This window comes from Symsagittifera roscoffensis, chromosome 9, assembly GCF_963678635.1.
Source record: "Symsagittifera roscoffensis chromosome 9, txSymRosc1.1, whole genome shotgun sequence".
NCBI classification, from domain to species: Eukaryota; Metazoa; Xenacoelomorpha; order Acoela; family Convolutidae; genus Symsagittifera; species Symsagittifera roscoffensis.
The window spans coordinates 30,318,582-30,344,828 of NC_087070.1; the positions used below are offsets into that span (position 1 = coordinate 30,318,582).

At 35.9% G+C, this 26,247-nt stretch overlaps 2 protein-coding genes across 2 annotated transcripts in view; both read right to left on the bottom strand.

Moving 5' to 3' along the window:
- The window catches only part of LOC134854897 (uncharacterized), a 582,728-nt gene that overhangs the window by 240,789 nt on the left and 315,692 nt on the right, over nt 1–26,247 (bottom strand). The window lies entirely within an intron of this gene.
- LOC134854896 (proteasome activator complex subunit 4-like) overlaps nt 1–26,247 on the bottom strand; it is a 207,032-nt gene that overhangs the window by 38,526 nt on the left and 142,259 nt on the right. Inside the window, exons 2-7 of the mRNA XM_063871256.1 lie at nt 13,294–13,374; nt 12,134–13,198; nt 11,639–11,697; nt 11,271–11,502; nt 6,559–6,834; nt 2,777–3,253 (exon numbers count right to left, since the gene is read on the bottom strand). Coding sequence (XP_063727326.1) covers nt 2,777–3,253; nt 6,559–6,834; nt 11,271–11,502; nt 11,639–11,697; nt 12,134–13,198; nt 13,294–13,362 — 2,178 coding nt within the window. The 5' untranslated portion in view covers nt 13,363–13,374. The remainder of the gene's footprint in view (nt 1–2,776; nt 3,254–6,558; nt 6,835–11,270; nt 11,503–11,638; nt 11,698–12,133; nt 13,199–13,293; nt 13,375–26,247) is intronic.

Genomic DNA, 26,247 nt, shown 5'->3' on the forward strand with positions numbered 1-26,247 from the left:
GAAATCTGCTAGCCATAAAAAAATTCATTCAATTCAAATTCAAAAATTGGTCAAATTGTGCGTTTTGCAAGACACAGTTTGGTAAGTCAAGATAAGCCGTAAGCAAACACTGTCAAAAAATCTTAACTGCACTCAAATTTATCATTCAGACTAGACTTACACTGTCAAAAACTGCCGCATACCACAAGAATTCCTTGTCCACTTCTGTTTTAGATACCAAATTATGTCCGTTTGCTAATTGACGCAACTTGCCCAGCACATGTGGCACATACATAGGCCCAGCTATGTCTGGATGCGCTTCAACTGCTGGTAATTTGAAAACCTTAGATATGAATCCAAAACCAGAGTTTACGTTGATAATCGTGGTTGAGATGAAGTTAAATAACTCTTGAATTAACAGTTTTGCTATCTCTTTAGAGCAGTTCGCTATTAACGAAGTCAGACAGGCTGTCAACGAGTTGATCAGATGAGATCCGACGCTTTTGATGGCTGCATTTACATTTTGGTATGGTCCGGTCGAAACTTCCATGAAGTTCTCCACGGATCGCATCGAGTTGAAAACGATGATGTATTTTTTGACCAGTTGCACCAGAATATCTTCGAAGTTCGCAGTGTAGTGACACAATTCTAGCTCCTGACGCATTAACTTTTTTCAGGCGCAAAAAACTTACCGCCAACCGGATACGAACCACCGGCCTTGAGATAAATGATCCCCAATCTCCACCGTAGCTCATAAAAAATGTGATAACTATCAACAGATACAGCTTAACGAAAACATGCTATTAAATTGACAAAACTATGCACAAAACTTACAAAAAAAATAGCAAGATTTCATGCTAGCACGAGTAACAGATGTTTTGAAGAAAAAAAAAGAGATTTACCAACTAACCTGCCTCAATTTATAGAGCAAACGCATTTTAACTAGTAACTAGTATACGAAAAAGTTCATTAAAACATCCTTCCCTGCCCATGTTTGAACCCTCTTATTTTGTTGCTTGTCGCCTTTCCTACCTCTACGCTAAAATCCATGATACCTCGAAGCTAAGTTCTATTTGTAATATAATTGTCTGTGTTAATATCCTTAGCACTGGCTGTACTTAATAGCTGGATCAAAATGAACACTTTCAAAATGAACACTTTTTTGTCGCAACATTTGCATCGCATCAATATTTGCGACTTAAGTTTCAAAAGATAGTTCATACTATAACACAAGCTATGCTTGTGTAATAAACTCAAGGAGACAAAAAGCTAAGTGACTTTCTTTGAATTTCAAATCCTTTGAATTTCAAAATCTTATTTACTTCGCTGGAAAACTTTTTTACTCCGCTGGAAAAATTAAAAACTGCAATCCACTTTCTAAATTTAAAAACAATTCAAGTTTTTTGGCACCGTTTCCACATTGGTAGTTCTATATTGCAGTTTGCTTTGTTTCTGGATGATGAAGTTAAACTAAACTTATGAAGAAAATAAAAGTCGAGCCCGGAAAAATCAAATTTGAGCCTGAACAAAATTTCGTTCCCGCTAAAAAGAAGAAACAAAACGCCCTAAATAAATGTCTTCACTTCGTGCATTTACGTGTAGGAAAATTGTAAAAATATAAATTATTTGAAAAAAGCTGTTACGAAAAATTTAAAAAAAAACAAATTTGCTATTCTATAACTGAATTCTAAAATTGACATTTGAGGTCAGCATTTGAGCGCCAACTCCACATTTTTCAAAGGTCGGACTAATTTCTAGAACAATCTATAATCAAAATTACAAGTCGATCCCGTTTTTACTGCAAGAAAACGGGAAAAAAATTATCCCGACCTATATAAGAGTCTGAACTGCGTTCATCGACTGTTAATTTAAACCATAATATAAAGTTTCGAAGTCCATTTCCTCCTCGAAACACACCCATAAGCACACAAAAAATCTTCCGCTCATCAAATGACGCAAATTGAAGCCACTAAGCTGATATTAATTTTTTGAGAAATTGTCCAAAACTATCGATCTACCAAAACTTGCATATCCTTGTCATTTTTATAAAAACAAAAAAAACTCACAAAAAAGATGCCCAAGTAAGACAATTGAACCTTACATAATCGCAAGCGTAGCTAGCATCAAAACAAAGCCGAAAATTCTTCAGCAAACTTTAGCTGAGCCAAAAAATGCTTGTATTAAAAAAACAGTGACCCTCAAAACTATCACATTCAAAAACATTTTGCTCGTGTAACTTCTCAAAATGAGGCCGCTAAGTCAATTTTCTTAATTTGAAACCTTTTCATCCAAATAAAGAGGAAAAAGACTGAAAAAAAGGGACAAAAAATGATATACTGAAATCGAGTTGGTAATTTTACGACCAACATAAAAAACAAAGTTCGAATGAAATGAGCTTTTAAAATGCAGACATGCTCAAAAAACTCGTCTGTTCGTCGAACAAAGTACAGTCTGAAAAAAGTATAGTACCCGGTTGCAACACCAATGTTTATCGCAAGTGTAATAAAACACATTCAAATTATCGCAAGGGTAATAAGTGACAACCATAACTTAAAAAATAGCCTAGTACTAAAACAGGAACTCCACATTTTATTGAAGCGCAATTATGTGGCCAAAAGCTTCCGGATACTTTGGTGGTCGTGAAATCTGCTAGCCATAAAAATATTTCATTCAATTCAAATTCAATAATTGGTCAAATTGTGCGTTTTGCGAGACACAGTTTGGTAAGTCAAGATAAGCCGTAAGCAAACACTGTCAAAAAATCTTAACTGCACTCAAATTTATCATTCAGACTTACACTGTCAAAAACTGCCGCATACCACAAGAATTCCTTGTCCACTTCTGTTTCAGATACCAAATTATGTCCGTTTGCTAATTGACGCAACTTGCCCAGCACATGTGGCACATACATAGGCCCAGCTATGTCTGGATGCGCTTCAACTGCTGGTAATGTGAAAACCTTAGATATGAATCCAAAACCAGAGTTTACGTTGATAATCGTGGTTGAGATGTAGTTAAATAACTCTTGAATTAACAGTTTTGCTATCTCTTTAGAGCAGTTCGCTATTAATGAAGTCAGACAGGCTGTCAACGAGTTGATCAGATGAGATCCGACGCTTTTGATGGCAGCATTTACATTTTGGTATGATCCGGTTGACACTTCCATGAAGTTCTCCACGGATCGCATCGAGTTGAAAACGATGATGTATTTTTTGACCAGTTGCACCAGAATATCTTCGAAGTTCGCAGTGTAGTGACACAATTCTAGCTCCTCCTAAAATACAAACAAAATCATCAACCAATTTTTAGTCACAGCTTCCATATCAGGCTCATGCTGGCATCGACACTTTAAACCCTAGTCACTAGAAAATTTATTCAAATTTTTGGTCAAATAAAACCATACCATACCATAAAACCTAGAAAACAGCTAGTTTTCTTCATGAAATAATAGTCACAGCTAAATAAAACGCTTAAGACAAGTCCTGTGCCCTGGTTCAGTGAAACGCTTATTGACAATCGCAAAGACAAAACAGCATTCTTAGATTTCCAAAATAACATTTTGCGTTCAGTAACAAGAGCACTCATCAGGGCGTAGCACTGAATGCTCCGACAGTACTTTTAAGTCTCGATGAGAGAATTTTTAAATGATTTCGTTTTTTTTCTTTATTTTATTACCTCACACGCTGTTTTTAAATACAAACTCATTTTTTAAGGGTCTGGCAACGTAGTTTTGAGACAAAATTGCTAGCTTCAATTTGATTTCGAATAATTCAATTCGCCGCCTACGTTATAATAGGACGAAGAATATCGCGCTTTAATTATCCCAAATAAACCCAAAAATGTTTGAGCTCAGAGCATCATTAGCTTTCAGACTATTAAAAATCCAGTCACAAATGGCTAATTAAACCGCCAAAATTTATCTGGAGAAAAAATGAATTTCACTTTTTTCGAATTCCTTAAATATATTCTCCGCCGTGATATTTCTGTTTATGGCTTTCGGTTCATCTTTCTTTGGCTTTGATTTGTCTTGGCTGTTTTTTCGATTGCTTTAGCATCATTATTTTCGTTGCACTCCTCTATCCTTTTTTGTTATCGCTGCCATGTTCCTTTCTGCGCAGTTGGCTTTTCCTTCTTGTCCGATGGGATCATTGCTACCTCCTCCTGTATTCAGGATTTCGCTATTGGCCCGCCAGTCCCCCGTTTTGCTTTCTATTTCCCCAGATTGTCTCCACCTCCGGTCAATTCTATGGCGAGGCTCATGCTTCGATACTCAATGTCTGACGAATTTCATTTAAAAATCTGGTTCGTTAACCTGTGATCCTTCATACTCCTGTATGTCGAATCTTGCTTTGTTTTAAGAGGCTGTCCTTTGGTATATTGATATTCCCAGTTTCCCTTGTAAGTCTAGACCAAAATACATTTAGTTCAACTTTCTGTCAACAAAAAAAATGACATCTGGTAATTTCCATTCCGCTGATGTCATTTTTGCTTCCAAGACTTTTTAGAAGCAGTCTACGAATTGAGCATTTAAGAGCAATTTTTCTCTTAGATTGAATGTGCGCGCTGACAACGCATTCAGTATCTGTTTGGCTGTAGTACAGATTAAGATTGATACTGGATTTCCGGCGTCTAGAGTCATAAATATTATATGCATGTCATACTTTACCAGTTATTTGACAGATTTTATAATTTTTGATATCGGGTCTGTTTTTTCCGATTTCTAGTTTTTTAAAATTAAAACTGTATGGCTGTTGCAGCTTCGGTTTTGTTCTGTTAATTTATCTGAGATATACTTTTTTCCTATTTCTGTTTTGTTCTTGTTTTAATCAAAAAAAATTATCTCCAATAAGTATGGTTAGTCAAAGTCTTCAATTAAGTCGCACTCTCTTGAGCCTTCGAACTTTTTTCTGCTACTTTCACTTGTTGCGATTGACATTTTAGCAAAATAACTCGCGTTTTGCATTTTAACACTTTTCTCAACACCGGGCGTTTTTGAGGTAATTATCTCCAAATGTTTTCCCGTGCCCTAGGCAATTTTTTTAAGCGTTTTCTCTTCCACTTTGTCTGGTTAGAGCGTCTCGAAAGTGAGTGCATTTTGTAATGTTACACTTCTCATTTTTAAGATGAATAGTTCTCTTCCAAGCTTGCTATTCAACGTTCCCAGTTCCGATCTGGATGCTTGAGCAGTGTCCTTCATGATAACTTTTAGCTAACCAACCTATACTCTAGCTCTCGTGAAGTTTCCATCTCCCGCATGTTACGCTTTTGATTTTCTCGGAACGTTAGCTTCCATATTTTTTTGAACTGAGGGCTTCTTTGTAATAGCCGTTTTTTCCTCAGTGCCCACAGTATGGAATATTGTGGACCTGTTTTTTGGACTTTCAGATATTAAACATGATTTCCCATTTCCGGTCCTCTTGCAAACTACTTTCAATGTTTTTATCTTAACGTTTTTGCCAAACGATCTCCTTTATTGTGAAGGTTCTAGTATTACCGGTTGTGGTGGTAACAGTACTACATGTGGGTCAACATTCTTTTTACTGTCACTGCCGTCAGGAATTAGTCCTATCATGTTTTTTATCAGACACAATGGATCTGAAAAAATTTTTGTCCATTAATTTTTTCAGATCCATTAAAGCTTCAGCCGTGAATCTCAATTGACCTTAAGGAACAATTACAGACAAAAACAAGGATAGCCGAATGCTCCGACCATATTCATAAAAGCTACAATTTAAAGCTCTTCAAATTATTAAGTTCTTCAAATCTTCGAAGTTCGAAGAAAAACAAGATCCACTTAAAACTCTTTCAAAATCGAGAACAATTAATGATTGGCTCTTTTTTGAAAATGAATTTCACCTAATTTGAGAAAACTGGATCAATAGGTAAAATTTTTATTTCGCTGTGAAATCTGAAAAATGAATTCCAATTTCGAAACTAGAAGTCTATCACGTTTTACCAGACTTTTACACTTTTTTTATTCGATACAAGAGTTTGCCTTCTTTTTACAAAGGAAACGAACTGAATTTAAAAGTGAATCAAAAGCCAAACCACGAAAAAGTGAATTTAAGCCTGAACAGTTTTAAAGACTTTTCATGAAAACAACAAAAAAGTCATCGCGACCTATGCAAGAGTCTGAACTACGTTCATCGACTCTCAATAATTTACCTTTGGTCATTTAGGATTATTTTAGCTTCTATTATTCAGACTTGGATAATTGACGCGCGATATATTTCGTCCATTAAAGCGTAGGCCGCGAAATTTTAAAGCATTCCAATTGCTCTCAAATGGAAAGCCATTTACTCTCATTTATATGTCACCAGATGCAAAACATTTCAATTTGTATTTAACATGGCGTCTGAGGGCATAAAGTTCATTGAATTCATGGGTAGAAAATTCAGGAACATTTTTCAAAGGAATTTTGTAACCAAAAGGTTTTTGATTGACGTAAAAGGGCAGTCGGAACAATCATGACTTCGCCCTGATACGAGAAGTCTTGTTACACTTCGTGTTTATACAGCAGTACTTGGCACTTAAGTTCCTACTGTTGCTGTGCCAACTGCAGATTTTCAGCGAACTAACTTCAGTTAAGTTTTTGTTGTGTAGTCCTGCCTGTGCGCAATTTACAAAAGGAATCTGGAAGAACATGGCCGACAAGAGAGCAGTGGCAGTTGCCAGCTTACTCGGATCGTTTGCATCTATCGTCGGTAGCAGTTCTGGCAGGAGCTGCAGTATCTTCAGTCTACCACCTGGAAACTTGTCTGGTTCAGTGAGTACTGAAGGACACACGTAGGCCATAGAGAGCAGTGACGCTGTAAGTTGGTGTGGCTCCGTTAATGATGACAACGCCGTGTATAGCTAAACAAACTCACATCAAACCACGCAATTATTCTGAAATTACACGATTTTGATCGGATCTGACCAAAAACTTCAAAAAAGTACACAGACCGATACCACACAAACACAAGGTTTTCCTGCGAGTAGCATATCATGTTACGACCATTCATAATAAAATTAGTTTTCTCTTTTTTTTTCAAATTAAATTTCGTTTTTTAAAGTGTTGTGAGAGAGGACTAAACGAGCGTGGAAACAATTAGTGAATTTGGCCTAATCGACAAAAGTTGTCTTCAAAAATCAAAACATAGCCAATCGAAGATTGGAAAAGAGTAATGAACACAAGAAAACAAAAAAAAACACAGGCTTTCTTGAAAAAATCTCAGCTTTCGAATTTCAAAAAAAAAAATAGATGCCCTTTTGGCTCTTTGAATTTCTAGAGAAATTTATGATCGGCGCTTTCTTGATAACATTAACCGAACTTAAGAAAACTGGATCAAAAGGTAAAGTTTTTATTCCGCTGGAAATTTAAAAATTAAATTCCTCTTTCGCAACTAGTTCGTATTTGGAGATACTATTTACGTCACTTTCAGCAGATGAAATTCAATTAACTCAAAAGGTGCATATATACCTGAGTGCAATCATAAATGAATCAATATGTATGCATGCACATCTGTAATTATTAGAGACTGTTATGCACATTTCAAGACTTTTTCCTGAAAAACAAAACAAAAAAAATCAGCAAGACCTATATGAGAATCTTTACTATGTTTATGACTCTTAAACATAGCCAACTGACAGTTGGATAGGAGTAATGAACGCAATCAAATAGAAAAAAAAACATTGACTTTGTTGAAAAAATTTCAACTTTCAATTTCTAGAAAAATTTATGATTGGAATTTTTTTTTGATAGCATTAACCCAACTTGAGAAAACTGGATCAATAGGTAAAGATTTTATTCCGCTGGATATCTAAAAACTAAATTCCTCTTTTGCAACTAAAAATCGTTCATGTTTTTTGCGCCATTTCCACGCTCGTATATGGAGAGTGCTATTTACGTAACTTTCAGCAGAAAACTTTAAGTGAACTCAAAAAGTGCATATATAGCTACGAGCATTCATAAATGCATTTATTTGTATGAATGCACATCTGTAGTTATTAGAGCATTTTTAGTCTTTTTCCTAAAGAAAACAAAAAAAAATCACCAAGACCTACATTAGAGTCTTCACTACGTTCATCACTCGTTAAAAAAAATGAATTTTTCGAAGAAAAAAAAAACATCAAATACAAATAAATACTTATCTAAAAATTTTTATTGCCAAAGAAGCGCTAACTGAAGCTTAAAAAATAAATTAGCTGTAGTCTAGAGTGAAACAAAGTGTTTGACTGGTAAAACAAAAAATTTACTTTCAAGAGACCTACTCGTTCGAAGTTAGACAAAAGCTCACAAATTCCAAACGTGTATTTCTAGACACAGGGGAAACTTTATGAAAAATTTTAATGCCATTCAAATCAAGACTGCAAAATCTTTAACATGATATATCGCTCCAAGTATTTCTATTATTTTTTGTGTTAACTGAATTGGCCCGAAAAACAAAAAAAGGCCTGCTCACTCACTTCATTTGCTTGAAATTAGACCAAAAATAAAAGGTTTCAAATCGATTTTTCTCGACATTGATTTTTAAAATGTCGTTCGAACCACAACTGAATCGGATTTATGATTATATTTCACTCAACCCATTCTAACGATTATTTGTGGTAGATTTAGCGTAGAAAACAAAGAAAAACTAAAACACCCGAAGATAAAGTTTCTTTCCATTTTCAATGCTTGGAACAATCACATTGCAAGCTAGCAAACAGAATACGAATGGGAATTCATGAAGTCGATTGAAAAATTGCATCTATAAAAACTTCATACGTTTGTTCCGAACAAGTTGAATTTGAGGAAAAACATCGAGAAAATTAACCTAGTGTTAAAAAGCATTCAAAAAAATTAAACGAGCCAACAATTCTTGAGTAGATACCAGTGAATTCAAAAACAAAAACCTTTTTTCCAAAAAAAAACTAAAAGGAGTTACTATCAGCAAAAATTTGAAATACTAAGCCAAAATAAAATAATCCGAAACAATTCAAGTCTTTTAGGCAAAAAACATCAAAAGAAATAAGAATTAATCAGGCCTGGTAAGTTTAAAAACTAGGAAAACAAATTCAAAAAAAGAATCGGAGCTGCAATTTAGCAAACACAAGAAAAATCACATATAAAAAAACATTCACTTAAAGTTTTTTGTCTAGAACTAAACGATCAATATGTAAATTTTTTATTCCGCGCGAAAATTAAAAATTATATTCCACTTTCGAAACTACAGAACAGATGCTATTGAATTGCCAATTCTATACCAAATCCGCACTTTTATTTGTGAGTTAGATTAGAAAAAAAGTTGATTCATAATACATTACGCTACGCTCACTCGGTTGTTTGTATTAATGAAGTCAACCTTCGAACTGATTCAATGATTCTGTTAGACAAGCTCTTTGCCTGAAAAAAGTAAGCGTAAAAACCACAATTAGTAACAAGGATGAGCAGAAAAAGGTCTGTGTATGTCATCTCGAAGCTGGTTCTTTTCAAGTCAAAAGTTGCAGCTACATTTATTTAAACAGAGGCGAAGCTGAGCTTCGCACCACTTGCGATGCAATACTCGAAAAAAAGGGTCGATAAAACTTCAAAAAAAGTCGAAATCGAAAAAAAAAATTATCAAAAAAAGTGAAGTCCAACAAACTAGATCTTCTCTAGAAACCAAAAAACAATAATACAAAATAATGTAGAAAATAACCATCGGAAAAGCTAACAGGCGGTAAAAAACCAAAAATGTCTGAGCAGAAGCCCTTAAAGCCAAAAAAACTACAAAAATTTGGAAAAAAAATAAAAAGTTGTTAAACACTAGCAAGAACAAGACCAAAAAGCAGCTCTATCAAGTGACATGAGAAAAAATAGAAATATTCGAGGCTTAGCAAAAACTCGAATAAGCAAAAATCGGCGACCTAGCAAACTTGAGTCTCACGCACTAACCATTCAGTCACGGATCCTTAAAAACCCCAAAAAATAGCCACCAATAACACAGCTACATATGCTAAAAAAAATTGCCAATTCTATGCAGCGAAAGTAGCACCAATTAAAAAAAGATACTATTTTGCATGTAATAATTTGCACATCATAAAGCCACATTATGTATAAATTATGCATTTCAAAAAATTGCGAGATTTATTGATTTAGAAAATTTCTGAAATTGAGATTTTATTTTGTTATTTTGTTTGAAACAACTAGCTTTTTTCGGTTCACTTGAATTAAAAATGCATGAACAGTGTGAACTTATAACTATTCGAATGTCAAAGCACATGTTATCAATAAGCTGTAAAGATGCAACAAATACGCTGTCATGCCAATTTGCTGCAGCAAATATTGTTGCTTTAAGTCGCAACAATATTTGCGACTTACTCACAACATCAGTCGCAATGCGACTTAGTTTGGAAAGTTCGTACTATAACACTTTGCTTCGCAAGTGTAAAACAAGAAAGTTCGTACAATAATACTTCGCTTCGCAATTGTAAATATTCCGAAACCGAGAAAGAAAAGAAAAATAATGAAATTTTAACTAACCGAGTCGGTAAAATTACAACCAAAATAAAAATAAAATTCGAATAGGCCGTATATTTGAAATGCTAACATGCTCAAAAAATTGCAACAGAAAAGACTGGTGGTTGAATGAGTCCAGGATCCAGGACATGAAACAATATGGGACAACTAAGCCGATATAATATAGCCAGAAACCTAGGAAGCAAAAAAAAGCGAAAATGAAAAAAAAAATGAAAAAAGTTAAGACTAATAAGAAGTTACTAAGCCCCCTCAAAACACAGGCACGCACACACGCTTTTCGAAGAAAGCAATATGAGGCCGATAAGCCGATATAATATAGGCCGAAACCTATGAACACGAAAAAAAAATGGTTGTCATGAAAAATTTGAATTATAATTTCTAATAAAATGTTTAGCATTTTGTTTAATCCACAGATGAGCAAAAATTTTTTCCATTTAAACAACTCAAAATTAGGTCACTAAGCCGATAAAATATTGGTCAGAATAAAATATAAAACGAAAAAAAAACGAAAAAAAAAAAGAAATATAAACGATGTCAAGGTTTAAAAAAATTACAAAGAAACAGCGAGGTAAATCAGAACACTAAAAGTAACTATATTGTTAAAAAAATTAAAATTCAAATAAGCGATTTACTTGGATGGTAAAACTAAGCGGAAACTAAGCCGACTGCATGCATGCTGAAATCAGTGAAGTTCTGAAAAGTACTGCATGCATGCTGAAATTTGTTGACAAACTTATTTACGGAAAAAAAGTCTAGTACCCGATTGCAACATCCTTTCTTATCGCAAGGCTAATCACACGGTAAATACCTTTTCAAAGATATCGGGCAGAACTGTTTCCGGAGACAACACTGCCAATGTCTGGACAAAAAACAATGGATTGGTCTCATAGCTCATTGCCGACACTGACTGACCCTTGATAAATACCGAGAGTAAAACAGACGGCTCAACAATTGAGACGAACTCAGAGATCTGTTCTTCTGTTAGAAACGATTCAGTCGCTTGTCTTTTCATGTTCCATTTATCACACTCCTCACGTTCTCTAAAACACGTACGAAGCTGAGAGATTTAGAGAGTTTTACGTTAGCGTATATTCTCCGTTTTTTTTTATGATTTCTGTTATTCGTTATCTAGTAACAAAAGGAAAATTCAGAATATAATGAAGTGACTCAACTCACGCAATGACTCTTTCCAAGAACCTCTTTAGTAGATTTCCCATGAAGAAAGTCAGCCTAGTCTAAACAAAAACGACCTTTTCGCTTATCAAGCCTGAATTTGTCAAACGATTGTATGATCTATAGAATAATTAGAACTACTTGCACTGATTCAAAAAACATTGCAGTTACCGCATTTTTTGTATTTGAGTAATCAGGAAATTCCTTCAAAAAAAAATAAATAAAGCTTTCCAAATTAAGAGCAAGTCTTCTTCAGTGCATTTTTACTTACTCTGTAAGTTTCTTTCCACAGCTGCAGTTTACGCATCAGCTGCTCCAAAAATGTATAAAACTAGCATTATACATGAGCTTTTCACAATATATTCAACACAACGAGTTCGTGGAAAAGTTTTATCAGAACTTGGCAGCTTCCAAGGGTTGCAGACTCTCTCGTAATGAACCAACTTGCAGGTGATATATATTCAACTTTCTAAAATTTGTGCTAACTAAATTACATACCGTGTTTGGACCCACTAGGTTTGACGGGTGATAATAATTCTGCAAGCTTGAGAACAAAAGCTTCAAATGGACTAGAGCAGAACTTTTATGATCTATCGTATTCACGGCGAGTTCTGCTAAGGCCTGAATTACGTGACCCGACTTGTCGCTCGTTCCCTTTCGCCCGAGAGCACTGACGCCGACCGATCTAGGCAGAGCTAGCGGGAGTCCAAAATACTTCAAAACCCGAGTGTATAACTTGGGCAAAAAAGGCTCCCAATCAATTCTTCCCATGTTGTGCCTGGAGAGACGACGAAATAAAGATATCAAGTCAACATCTTCCATGGTTTCAAGATTCATATTTTCCGTCCACAGGTTCATCAGTTCGTCAAACCACACTTTGTATCCGAAAGATTCTTTGCCTATTTCGATATACGTTGGAAGAAACAAACACAAAATTCTCACCCCAGCTGAATGAACTAAACTGGTTGGTACCAAGTATTGCTTCGCCTCAGCAATGATTTCATGGGTTGATTCCACTGAGAAAAACTTTTGCAATAGCACTACTGTCTTAGCAACCTGTGAGTCCATATTTCTTTGATGGATCAAAATGCTCCTACTGCTGTCATACCCAAAATGGTATTTGTAGTACAATTTATACCAAGATCTCCAGTCGATGTCTAAATCACTCGGCTGCAAGTAAAATCCCCGCAGCAAACCGTCCGTTAAAACTCCTAGAACGCGATTGCAAATCACAGGTTCCAGATCCAAATTAGTCGCAATTTTACACAGCATATCAACAAAATAAACATGGTCAGTTTTGCACATATGCAGCCCATAAAGGTTCAAATATGAGGACAGCCTCTCAAGCCAAAACACGAAACCAGGCCTGACGTCCAGCTTTGCGACTGCTAGCGAGATGTTCAGTTTGATCCCTCTCAGTTCAGCTTCAATCAATCGTAAGCTTTCATTTGGGTCTGGATATTTTGCGATGTACTTGCACTTTTTCTGCATGTAACTTGAACGTCCAGGTTTCACAAGTGTTATATTGTCAATAGAAGGCGACCCACTTTCGGAAAGCTCTTCCTAAACAAAGTTTAATTATCAAGCCAACCGAACACTTAACTGGCAACAGGAATTTATAATTTGGAAGTTTACAATAATTATACGACTTAACAAACCTCTGATTGCAGAAGTGCATCCTCTTCATCAGAACCAGAAGAATTAGACGAGTCGTCCCTATCTGACATGTTTCAATAACTCTTAAAAAAAGTGGTACAAAATGGAGATGGCAAGCTTCAAAATCGAGGTTATTATTGAAACAATTTTAATACTCTTTAACAGCAAAATGATAGCAAATAATATGATGCAAGTCTAATCCGTATATAACTCAATTACACCAAAAATGAGTAACATATAAGTTTAACGGTCACATTTCACACCGGCAAAATCCCATGGAATTTCATGATTTAGGGAAGTGTAAAAGAAAGTATCTGATGAACTAAAGCGAAGACTGTCAAGATGGTTGGGAATCAAGTCAACTAGATTGACAAAACTAACACCTGCAGATAACACACTGAGTCGTCCCTATGAAATGAAATTCACTTCCTTGCGGATATTGATAGTTTTTTGTCTGAACTGAAGTTAAATAGATTACCCGGAAAAAATTATATGAGATTGAAGCAGCTGCAAAGAGATATTCTAAGAATGTGAAACAGACCCCCTCTGACAAAGGTAACGAAAAAGCCAGAAAGTATTTGAAGGACAACGGTCTTCTGACAGTGCCGTTTGATAAGGGCGTGGGTTTTTGTGTAATGAAAAAGGAGACATATGAGAAGAAACTGAAAGATTTATTACAGGCAGAACAATTTAGTGAGAGGAGGAATCTGACAGACAGCGAGCGTGATCATGAAAAGTGAAAAAGACATAAACAAGGAATTATTCGCCATGAAAAAGAAGGACGAGATTAGCGAAGCGCTGTTTACTAGGTTGAGATCCGGGGGCACAGCGGGCTAGGCTGTATGGATTAGCAAAAGTACATAAACAAGACACACCACTTCATCCCGTCCTTTCTTTGCCTGGTAGCTCATATGACGTATAATCTCACTTGATGTAAAGAGTTTGTACACTAATGTTCCGCTCAAGGAAGCGGTTGAAATAGCTCTGAGGAGATTATATGAGCAACTCAACCCTCCGGAAACATCTCGCAAGACTATGAAAAACTACTGAATTGGGCAGTAAGGTACACCTTAAATGCAATGATTTGGGGTATGTACAAAAAGACGTTTTAGCAATGGGCGACTCCCTTGCAGTAATACTGGCCAATTTGTGGCTCAAGGAATACGAACCTGCATTAAAGAAAGAAGTACCAAAATTGACTGTGCTAAATGAGGGTAACAAGGAGATCTGCCCTGGATGTCAGAAAAAGGTGACATATCGGACTAAGGGGGTAGAATGCGAAGCTTGTTTGAATTGGTATCACTTAGGTAGTGGTAACATATGGGAATCCGAATACGCAGACATCGCTGAAACAGCATGGTATTGCATTACTTGCAAAAAACAACAGGAAACAGATCGGACTTAGAATGTTGTTACCATAGAAGAACTTGATAGTAACGGTAGTTTGGCCTTTTTGGATTTAAATGTCTAGGTGGACTCAAGAAAAAAGGTCAGATATGGGTGGTATCAAAAATTCACTGATACCGGCACCATTCTAAATTTCAGAGGTTGCGCAACTTTGCAGTGCAAAAGAAGCGTTATTGAAGGGACGGTTCATAGTAATTTCAGAAGTACCTCAACATGGGAAAATTTTGAGCAGGCATTTGAAAAAAAAATCGAAAACAATGGATTGAAAATCAAAATCCGAAAAATTGTTCGGACAGGGTAGTGTTTGAAACTCTTAACAAGATCTTTGAGGGAAAGAAAAATTTTGAGGTGAAGGCAACAGAACCGAGAAATGATAAATGGTTAAAAAAACTCACCCCCTTTTTACAATGCTATATCGAGGCAATCTATCTCAACTGTTAGCTGCAAAGGTTCGACAAATATCTTGGGCACAAATAATTTTTACAACAAGAAAATTGAAAACAGGCTTGCCATCCCTGAAAACTTCCTTTGCTCGTGAACTGAGATCCAAAGTGGTGTATAAGCTTACATGTAGTGGATGTAACTCCACTTGTCGGCCAGACAGTCCAAAATTTAGCCACGAGGGTCAATGAACACCGCAAAGGGGACTCTCCAGTAGGGCAACACTTGTTAGAATGTGATAGAGGTAGGCGGTACCGCTGAGCTGAAGTCAGAGATTATAGACCAAACAGCCAACACTCATAAGCTACTAACACTAGAGGCTTCGGGTATTTGGAGGGAAAGACCGAGGATCAACATAAGCGATGAATTCAGGAGCCGCGAATTAACACTAAAATTATAATCCATGTTAAACATGGCTAAAAGTTAAAAAAAATTGTTGTTTCAAAATCAAAAACATTTCCAAATCGGAGTTTTATAACCATGAAAGAACAAAAAACTTAAAAGTCTCAGAAATTTACAGGAAAATGTTATTAACGAATACGTAATTTATTATGTAATTACAGTTGTTTAAAATTGATTGGTCAAAACGTTTTCGAGCATTTTTACACTTGTTTCTCTTTTTTCAGATCTTAGATCGATCTGTAAAAATTGTTTAAAAATTTTTATTGCGCTGTGAAATCTGAAAACTAAACTCCACTTTCGAAACTAGAAGTTGAGCAAGTTTTTTGTGGCTTTTATACTTTTGCTGCTCGAACAAAGGAAATGAAGTGAGCTTTTAAAAGTTCAAAAGGCGAACCGCAAACAATTTGAGCCTGAACAATTTAAAACTTTTTCCTGAAAAAAATTCTGCGGGAAAAGGTTATCATTAGAAGTGCCAGGTACACATCGGTCGCAATAAAAAAACGCTATTAGAAACTCCTTCTTTTAAACTTTATTAGAAATTTCTAACAATCTGCGCAAGAATCGATAGTGTCACTTGGAAAAGACAATGATGCAAGTCCACCACACCCAAACTATGTTGCTTCAACTACTTCTGCTGCTTGTTTTGAAGTGCTTAAAAATCCGATGAAATCAGAATTCAATGTATCCCTGAAAGCACCTCAAAATCGTCCACTAAACGCATCGAAGATGATTCTAAGTCTGTTACCAAAATGATTGAATACCTGGTCGTAGGTAACTCTAACAATATCCAAGAGGTGTACAGACTGGGTAAATTGAAAACTGAATCCAATGATGCCTGTCCAAAGACTATCATTATCAGACTAAATTCTGCCTGGTCACTCGAAAAATTCTGAGTAAATGTTATACTCTGAAAAATTACAATGTTGCAATCTGTATTTCCATGTCTTTAACTGAAGCTGGCCAAGTTGTTGAAAAAGCGTTATTGAGAAAACGACACGAGATGATAACATTTAGGTACGACCGCAATCAAATCAGACTTCGCGATCTAAGACTTTACGTGAATGGCAAACTGCATCATATGGAAACAACTGAAAATTGACTAGAATTTTTTTCTTGTTATTTTTTTAGATGCTAAAGTTTACTTTCCTTGGAGAGGCGGTTAAGCTTTGCTAAACTTTTATATGCCTGGAACTGCAACTTCATTCGCTTGAAAGATAATTGGCTTAACACTACTGTGGATTCTTCATGTATCTTTCCTTTCTCTGACTTCAATTTTATTGCGAGGTCTGATTGAACTGTTGGTGCTCACGGAGGTTGTCTTAATGCAATGAAAACTTGCACTGCCTCTGTTTTTGACAATCACCCAATATTTTGAGATTCGTTAGTCGGTTGCGCCGTCTTGCTTCTTCTCCTTCCACTCAACATTCGATGAACTCGGTGATTTCATCTTAGCAGCTCATGCCGCTTTTCACAGCGAGCGTGCTAAGCGCGGTAACGTTTGCTGCAGCTACTTTACGGTAGGTGGTGACTTTAACTATCCAAATGTTGACTGGCGCTAGCTCCACAGTTCGAACTCTTCTGATTCGAACTCTTTTTTTTTGTAGTTATTGACCTTGTTTTAGAACAGTACATACTTGAACCACCCATAAGAGTGGCAATAAGCTTGACATCTTGCTCCTCAATTCAACGGGGCCATGTGACATCAAAGTTTTAAACTCTGGATTTTCCGATCACAGACCTCCCAAGATTACATTTTGTGATGGCGCTATTTTTAATTTATTTCCTAGGAATATTGGACAATGCTTTACTATAAAATTCAATCTTTCGATGGCGAGCTTTTACTTTACTTCGGAGCAGGGCCGACAGTATCTGATCTCACTCTTAGATAGTAAAAGTAGTTAGTTATTTTAATACTGAATTTCGTCTTACTGTTCGTCAGGTTTCAATCTCATCGCTCTCAGTGTTATAATTTTCACCCTGGTTCTATTCAATAGTTCAAATATAATCATATCTACTTGCGCCGGCACGCGCCAGACGAAAGACAATAACAAAATTAGCGGCACTTAATAAGGCAAGAGTTTACAGTATTTTACACGGCAATTTATAACCGGAGCAGGATGGAGTAATTATGTTCTCTGATAGGTAAACAGATATACTTTTTCCGGTTTATGAGTGGTTTTAGCAAATACAAGAAATGTTTGTGGTGTTTCGTGTTTGAGCAAGTGATTTTACATTCCTATGATGGTATACAAGTTCAAGCTCCATATATGGTAATAAGGAAATATGGATGATTATATCACTCTTTATATAACGGACTTTTCTAGGACGTTACACAACCGTTCTTTGATAAAATTTATGTATATAAATTTAAATGTCGTTACTAGTTTTTTTTAAGGTGCCACCCTTAAGTTGTCGATTGTCTTGTCGCGTTGTTCACCGGTGATTGTTGTTGCTGGAGGGTCTGAACTGGGAATGTTTGAGGAGACCGAAAGTAGATTGGTTTTTGGTCTGTTTGTTGTGTTTCGTGCGGGATTTCACGGGCATGAACTGAATGCCGTGACTGCGATTGGAGACTTCTGCGGGATGAACTGAGGGATTGGGTTTGTATAGCGTCTCTTTGGTTTTCCTCTTGTATCAGATGCTTGTGGTGTTCAGCCACAAGGTTCTCGATTTTGTTTAACCGAAGGAGTATGTCTTGTATTATTTCTTCATCCGTTGTAGATGCATTAATGAAAGTTATCTTCCTTTTGAGCTTATGATCCATCGATTGTATCAGTGGGAATTGGTCCTTAGTTACTGACATTACTTGTTTTACTGGAATTTTTGTATCGGTTGATTTCATAAATTTTGGCGTTAAGTTTCGAATGAACTTGAATTTATGATAAAGGTACATGACTAGGATGTGTACAAGGTGATTTCCGATAAAAACAAAGATTGTGAGGGATAAAGAGACTTTTATAGGGACGTAGGAATCGAGTTTATCAATTAATGTTGGTTTCAAAAGTTGCATTTTGTGGACTAAGGGTTTAGCAATTTTGTCATAATCGTTTTGTTGAAGATTATCTACTGACATCATTGTCAATTCTAGTTACATTTGCTGAAATAGGGCAATATTTGCGTCTGCTTTAGACTTGTAATAGGGTAATTGGTCTAGCTCGGGGACCGTTGAAATATGCTTCTGGAGAGGGTCGTCTAATTTGACGTCAATTTGTACTGCTGGAATTTTTGCGCAGCTTGACAGGTCTGACCGTATTTTAATCTGCTTGCTTATAAGTTGCTCTCCACAATTGAGAGTTATAAGGCAAATTTTACATCCATCCTTATTCACGTTTGATGTTGTTTCTTGTCCACTTACTATGTGTTGTCTCCATTTAAATTGTCTTGCGCTCGTTATTAACCAAATTCCAATCCCGAGGTTGGTCGCTTTTTCCGGGATGGGTAGTAGGATTTTTCTGGTTTCACATACAGCTAAGGCAACTATCGGTTCCTGGTAGTAAAGTGTCGCAAGACATGAGGATTGTGCTAAGTGTGTTTCCATTGTTTCATGGCAAATTCTGTATGTTGATGATCCAATGCAGTTGTCCAATTGTTTTTGTGTAAGAGTTGTCGTTTCCATTGAATCCTGTGAAATTGCTAGGTATGGGCCTTCGATGACCCATTCTAAAGCTTCAGAGGGATCGTGTTGTGGCATTGGTACTAAATGTGCACTGTAAACTGTAAAGGTTGTTGTTCTTGATGATAGAGTTATCGCCAATGTCAGAAGTAATCCTTGTTTTACTGTTGAAATTTCTGTTAGTAATTTCGCATCGTAATAGGACATTAGATCTTGCATTGGAATTGCCAATGACAGTTTATCCGTGGAGTATTTTTGTGCATCATGTACTGAGTCGAGTACAGCATTTAAACATTCTCAAGGAACTAGGGACATTGGAAGTCTTTTGTCTAGTAGAATTGGGATTGAGTTGAGCAAACTTATGCTATAGGCGTATAAAGCTGAACGGTAACTTTTGACGTCTGCATACAAAACGTTCAACAATGAAGCGGCTGCGTCGAAATTGAAACTTAGCTGTTGGTGCGAAAACAGCATTTGAGTACAATCTCGTAAAACATGAAAGTTGTTTTGAAAGATTTCAAATTGCTGCTGTACAATTTTCCAATTTTTGTTCTGGTTTTCTTGCATTTCCTTTTGGATTTTTGCTATTTCGGCTATTTCGTTGGAAATCAAGAAGAATTTTTTGTTGCTGGCTTGTTCAATTTCTAAAACGTACTCTGTAAGTTGGCTAGCGTATTGGCTTAGTCGGTCGATGTTCTCTGCATTTTTCTTTCTTGTGTTTTGGCAATTACCGAAAACTCCAAGAAATCCAGAGTCACTTGATCCTCCCATTGATATTCCAAGTGATCCGAACAGCGCTATTCCTGCTACAGCAGCGGCTGCTACTACCGGTGCACCGCGTTCTTCACGATTTTGGATTCCTTGTGAATTTTGTTGTTTGTTTTGATTTTCTTCCTCGTTTTCATCGTTCGATAGAAATTTTGCTGTTACGTTGCGCATGTGTTCAACTTCCTGCTGTGCTGCATTTGTTTTGTTTTGTATTTTGGCCAGCATCCAATTCAAATTGAAGGGTTTGTGCGAGGAATTGAAAGGTTGCGAAAAATCTAGTGGACATTCGGCCGAAGGCTGACTCCACATTTCGGCTAATTTTGCTAACATTGTTTCTACTTGTTTCTGCATCGTGAAATTGTATTTCGAGAATGGCACAAGAAATTGAACAATAACAAATTTTTCCGCAAGTAATATTTGGGACTCTTTGTGGAATAAAATTCCTCTTGTAAGCGCTTCATATTCTGAAGAAAATGTATCGCAATTTCCACTTAAGACGAAAGTAGGGAGTAAAATAATTCTTGGCCTCATTTTTGTGCTGGTCTTTTTAAACTGATTCAATGAAAGTGTGAGAGTGAGAATAACCGATTGAGTTAGTTTTCTCGAATATAAATATTCGTATGTTTGTCAGAGGATGTTTTTCTGTTGGTTTATTGTCGTCTTTACTTATTTGGAAATGTTTATTTACTATAGTTTCGGTGGTTCGGATTTTTGTAGGATCTAATTGATGATGAAGTAAAAATTAATGTTTATATATGGTAATAATCGTTTTGTTCAAGGAAAATGGAGAAACGTGTAGTAAAGGGTTGTTGAGTGTTTCAGAAGCGAAATGTGTTGGAATATGACATTCTTTAACTCCATTATTACATGCTGTAAGAATGGATCATTCATCGTGGGTCAGAACATTTGGTCAGTTCGAAGGTCACGTTTTTGTGATCAAGGCCAAGACAATAATGCGTTTCATCGTCCTTCAATTGCGGGCATTGCTGATGACGGGGGTCACGATGAGTCGTACTTTGCTATGCTCATTTTTACTTTTATCCTTCTCGCTTGCTGTGTGTGGGTGGCAGTTGTTTGCAAAACTGAAACTGGCGCCAAAACTGCATCACAAATATACCAACGAGTTTAAATTTCTTAACATTTCTATTTTCATTTTTATTTTTTTTGAATTTAGTTATAATTTTTGGATTAGTCTGTTTTTCCATTTTTGAAAAATGTCAAATTTTTTTCACGCAATTCTTTCTTTTTTTGTTTTAGCCAAAATTCTTTTTGCGAACTATAGTTAGTATAAGGCTCAATTTCCTGCTTTTGAAATCATTGGGCGTGTCTTTTCCCAGATTTGAAGAGTTTTTAATGTCATTAGCTTGACGTTGGTGGCATCATGGTCAATAACCTCTCATGACATGACCGCACTCTCGCCCTCATTTGCACACTGCCTCAGATGATGACCTACGGTTGAGTCTTCCTTCCGGTGCTCGTCAATTCTTATGGTTAGATGCCGCAGCGTTTGACCAACATAGGTGAAGTAACATCCACAGCATGAATTCTTGTAAACCACTTTTGATTTGAGTTAACGCAAAAAAGAAGATTTATAGGATCGTAGGCAAGTTTTCAGCTTTCTGGTGTTGGAAGCAATTGAAGTTTTGATTGTGTTTGCACCCGTTTTGCAAATATCAGACTTTTATTGCCTCGGTACTGCACCACTATCACGGCTGGTGTGTCAGTTTTATCAATATGCCTTTGATGTAGTTTCTTACCAGTGCTCTTGTTGACCTTTCTTTTGATGAATCTATCAAGGGTCTTCGAGGCAACCTTATCAGTCCAAAATTCTTGGTATTAGTTGTCCATCTATTGATTTCTACTGTTTTATGGCCTTATAGAACTTATTCCAAAAGGAACTGCTTCTAAAGGTTCGGTGATCTTGCGCCTTCTATAATAATTTTTCTTATAATGGAGAGAAGGGCAACTCCTAAAAATAAGAATTGTCACTGTATCAGTTGTTTTTTGATTCCATCCACTGACTACATTTTAGAGTGAGTCCACGTTAACATCAATATCAAGAAAGACTAAATTGCTTTTCTCATTAGCTTTTCTAAAGTAAACTATAGATTATGATGTAATTGATTTGCAGCATCTAACAAATCTTTTGGATCTCTTCAAATCGTTATCATCTTTATATCTCAGAAAGAGCTTTAATTCTTCAAGGGTTGGTCTTTTTGTTTCAACTCATGGCATGACTCACGGCACTATTAGCTTTATTCCTCTGTTCAATTTTTTAAACTTATTAAATTTTTAATAGAATCAATATAGACAAAGTTCACATTTACTTATTTTCTGTCTATGCGTAACTTTTTCCTACATTCTGGACAAATACAGTGTCAATTTTTCATGAGCTTACAAAATAGGGGACTCTCGTTCCTCAAAACTGGTTCGAGCTCTTTCATCCACAAATTTTTCTGTATTACAGCAAGAGATGCCCCCATAGCCAAGCCATTTTCTGTGTTTTGCACATATCTTTACACTTAAAGTGCACTTGACCTACAGCTAGGCTTAGCAATCTCTTCATTGTATTCAGTGCAAGGTCTGGAGTTTCCTTTTAATTGTAAAGTTTTCTGAAGGCCATGTCAATAGCCACTTTGATTGGAACATTAGTGTACAAACATTTAACAAATAAAGAAATTATGTCCTCACCGGAGTCCGATTCAACCTTCACATTATTCTCTCAAGCTTCTTTTGCTTTTTTTCTATGTTCGCTCTCTCATTTTTAGCAAAAAATTTGACAATTTTTTGTTTAACTTGTCATATGAACTTCCAGGCAGAGATAGAACAGGGCGCAGTGGTATGTCTTGCTTGTTTACTTTTGCTCAAACGTACAAAAAAGCCCGTTGACTACCAGTTGACCTCAATTTGTTATATGGCATTGCCATTTTCAGACTCAATAGCTCTTTGATAATGTTTTTCTCAATTTTGAAATTGTGGGTTTCATTCACTGTGTGGTGTTTTTTTATTTTCAAATATATAATCAAGTGGAAGACTGACGGCCAAAGTTCTTCATCAATCACCCGCTGTACTACAATTCTTGTTTTCCCTATCTTGTCGATAATGTTCTTCTCGTCATACCTAGCCTATTTATATCAGTAGTGTTCAGAACAATGAACCGCTTGGTCTGAGCAAAAATCAATTTCTGTGTTCTGGCACGCGGAATTGCAATGAAACTGGTATTATATCAATATCTAAGATTTTGCTCAGAAACTTAACTCTATGAAAACAATCTTTTAGTTTAAGGTACCAATTAAGATAATTCAGCACTATTTTCCACGAAAATTTACTCTTTAGTATCCGTCGTAAAATTGGTGGGAGGAGGAAACATGAATTCATTACTTAGCAGGCCACGAGGAACGAACCTCACTAGGCACAAAGCAAAGAACAAACAAAACAACACTAACAGCTTGATGAAGTACCATCCACTTGTTCCCTCTCCTTCCGTTTCGCCAGTTCCTTCCGCCTTATCTGTGAAAGTATGTTCTTTGCTGATCGTGACTTTCCAAGCAGTCCTGGTAGGTTGCCCTGGTTTTCCACTACCAGCCTGAGCGACTTCAACTCCAGGGCACTATCCTGTTGAAGCTCCTGGTTTTCTTACAACAATTCTGGCTCGTGATTTTCCTAGGAATGACCAAAATGCTCTTTCATCTCAGCGCTTCTTTGACGCCGGGCAAGCCCTTTTCCTACAGAACACTTTTGCTCTGATTTGCGAACTTTTCATCTTCAGAATATCAGAATTATCCTCAGGGCTACCGGATCGATAGTTGTTAAAATGTGGCTGCTAATTAACTTGTTAATGAGGTCGTGAAGCATCACATTGTTTTCTTTTGTCCAAGGGGACCTTGTCTAGAAGAAATTGCAAGTTTGTTTTACTTAATGTTTCTATTGAGCAAGGGTCATGGAATAATTGTCGCGATTGTCAAAAATACTTTTAATTTTTCGGTTTCCAGATCCTTCAAATTGTTGTAGCGAACTAGCTGCTGCAAAGTAAACTATTCTGGCTCTGACATCATAAAACAGTACATTAAAAAGGAGACCCAAAAATGCAATAAAATTTTCGATATGAAAAGCAAATGAAAAATAAATAAAAAATTTGTAATCCTGTACAGTTTTATGTACAATTTTTACAAGAGAGAAAAAAAGAATAATTGATAAAATTCACTGTAAGTTTTTCATTGGTTCCTTTTGGGGGTAACATCAGTTTAAAAACTAGCTCAGCGCTATTGGGGTACTTTTAAAATTTACATATTAAGATGAAAGGAATTAAAAAAGAATTTACGAACATTTTCCCACATTTATGCATCATCAGGTAAAAAAAGTTTACAAAAAGATCATCAATCATAAAAATATCCTAAGACATTTGGCTATATAAAATGATAAAATTAACCAATCAAATATTTGCAAATTTGAATTTCAGGTCAAAATTACATTACAATTTTATCATCTAATTTAGGTTTTCGAGACTTTCTATTAAAATTTTCTTTTAATTTTTTCAATTTTGATTTTATTTTTTTGGTTTGTCTCGTGTTCCGATTATGGAACAAGTCAATTTTTTAATTTCGAACTTTATTTATTTAATATGTTTTAGCCGAAAGATCGGCTAAAACATTGGAACTATAGTTTAAGGGTCAATTCCATGCTCTTGAACTGTGGTTTTCACAACCTACAAAACCAATTGAGCCGTTTTCAGCAGACCTGGTACTGACCAATGCACGAGCCATTTTACGAACCAGATGATCAAAAACTCTGATAGTAACTGAAGTTACTACATAATTGCGGACAGCCCAAAAACCTGGAAGTTTCACAAATTAGTGAAGTATTGTAACAGTCGTTCGGCTAGGGCATATATGGATGGAAGTATGTTGCGATTGCTGTTCAGCTAAGTTGTAAGACATCATCTGCAGTATGCTTCTTCAGTCTGGAACCTTCAACATATAAAGCTCTCGAAGATTGTAGAGAACGTTCAAAGAGGCGCGACGCAGCTGCTCGAAGACATTAGGAATGAGCCATATGAAGAAGTAATACGAAAACTAGACCTTCCCTCGTTAGCTTTTAGAAGGCTAAGATGAGACATGACTGAGGTGTTTAAATTTCTGCATCCAACATCAGAACTCGACAATCGGATCTGCAAATGATTGTTAAACAAATAACACTAAGAAGCAACACGCGGACATCTAGCAAAGCTCACGAAACATAAGTTCCTCCTGAACCTTGGCAAGGTTGCTGTCTGTCAACAAATAGTTAAAACATGGAATGCGCTTCCTCATACAATTGCGATAGGAGACAATGTTAAAGCCCTTAAGGCAGGCATGGTCTTTTTTTGGTCGCATCATCCGTGAAAAATTCAAAAGTGATTTAAGATCATAAATTTTCGTGATATAAATGGGTTCGCGTACCTCGGAATTTTGGTGCGGGAAATCGTGTGTATTCTCTAACCTTCCAACCAATTTTTTCTATTAGGAGGTAATTTTATTTACATTTAGGAACAAATAAAGAAATTGTCTTTGGATTCAAGTAGCAGAAACCATTTAATTGCCTATCAAATGCACAATTTGGCCTTGTATTGAAATTAACTTACTCGTTTTGAGTCCATGAAATTAGTGAAGACTCTTAAATCTGTTCTGATGATTTAATAGTGTTTGTTTGTTGTTTCCCGGAAAAAGTCTTAAAATTGTTCAAGCTCAAATTTAATTTTTTGCTAATTGACTAATAGTTTTTTTTCGAGTTCAGTTGTTTATTCTGTTAAAAGGAAGATAAAAATTACTATCAAACAGCAAAAGTGTGAAAGTCAAGAAAAACATGATTGACTTTTAAATTCAAAAAAGTGGGTTTAACTTTCAGATTTCTTAGCAATTTGAATAGTTAATTTTTTTTCAAACTGAGATATTTAAGCTGATGTTTTTGAAATTCATAGAGCTTCAGCGTGATATATTTATTGCTTTTTCTTGAAATTTTGAATTTCAAAACTTAAATCGCCAAAATTTTTTTCGGTTTCATTATTCTTTTCTATTTTCGAGCTGTCCGTTTGTAACGTTTGTTTTTTTTCGAAACATTTTGTCAATTAAAACATTATTCCTACGCTTTCTCTCTGGTTAATAAGTGTCATTGAAAGTAAAAATATCACCGATATAAATCGAAACGTTTTTTTTTTCAAGAAAGTTCTTGAATTTTGTTCGCGCTAAAATTTGATTTCCAGCGGCTTGATTTTTTTTATATTGTTGCTGTTACGAAATACCATACGCAAACTCATATTTGCTACTGGAGCACTTGTAAGTAAGCCATA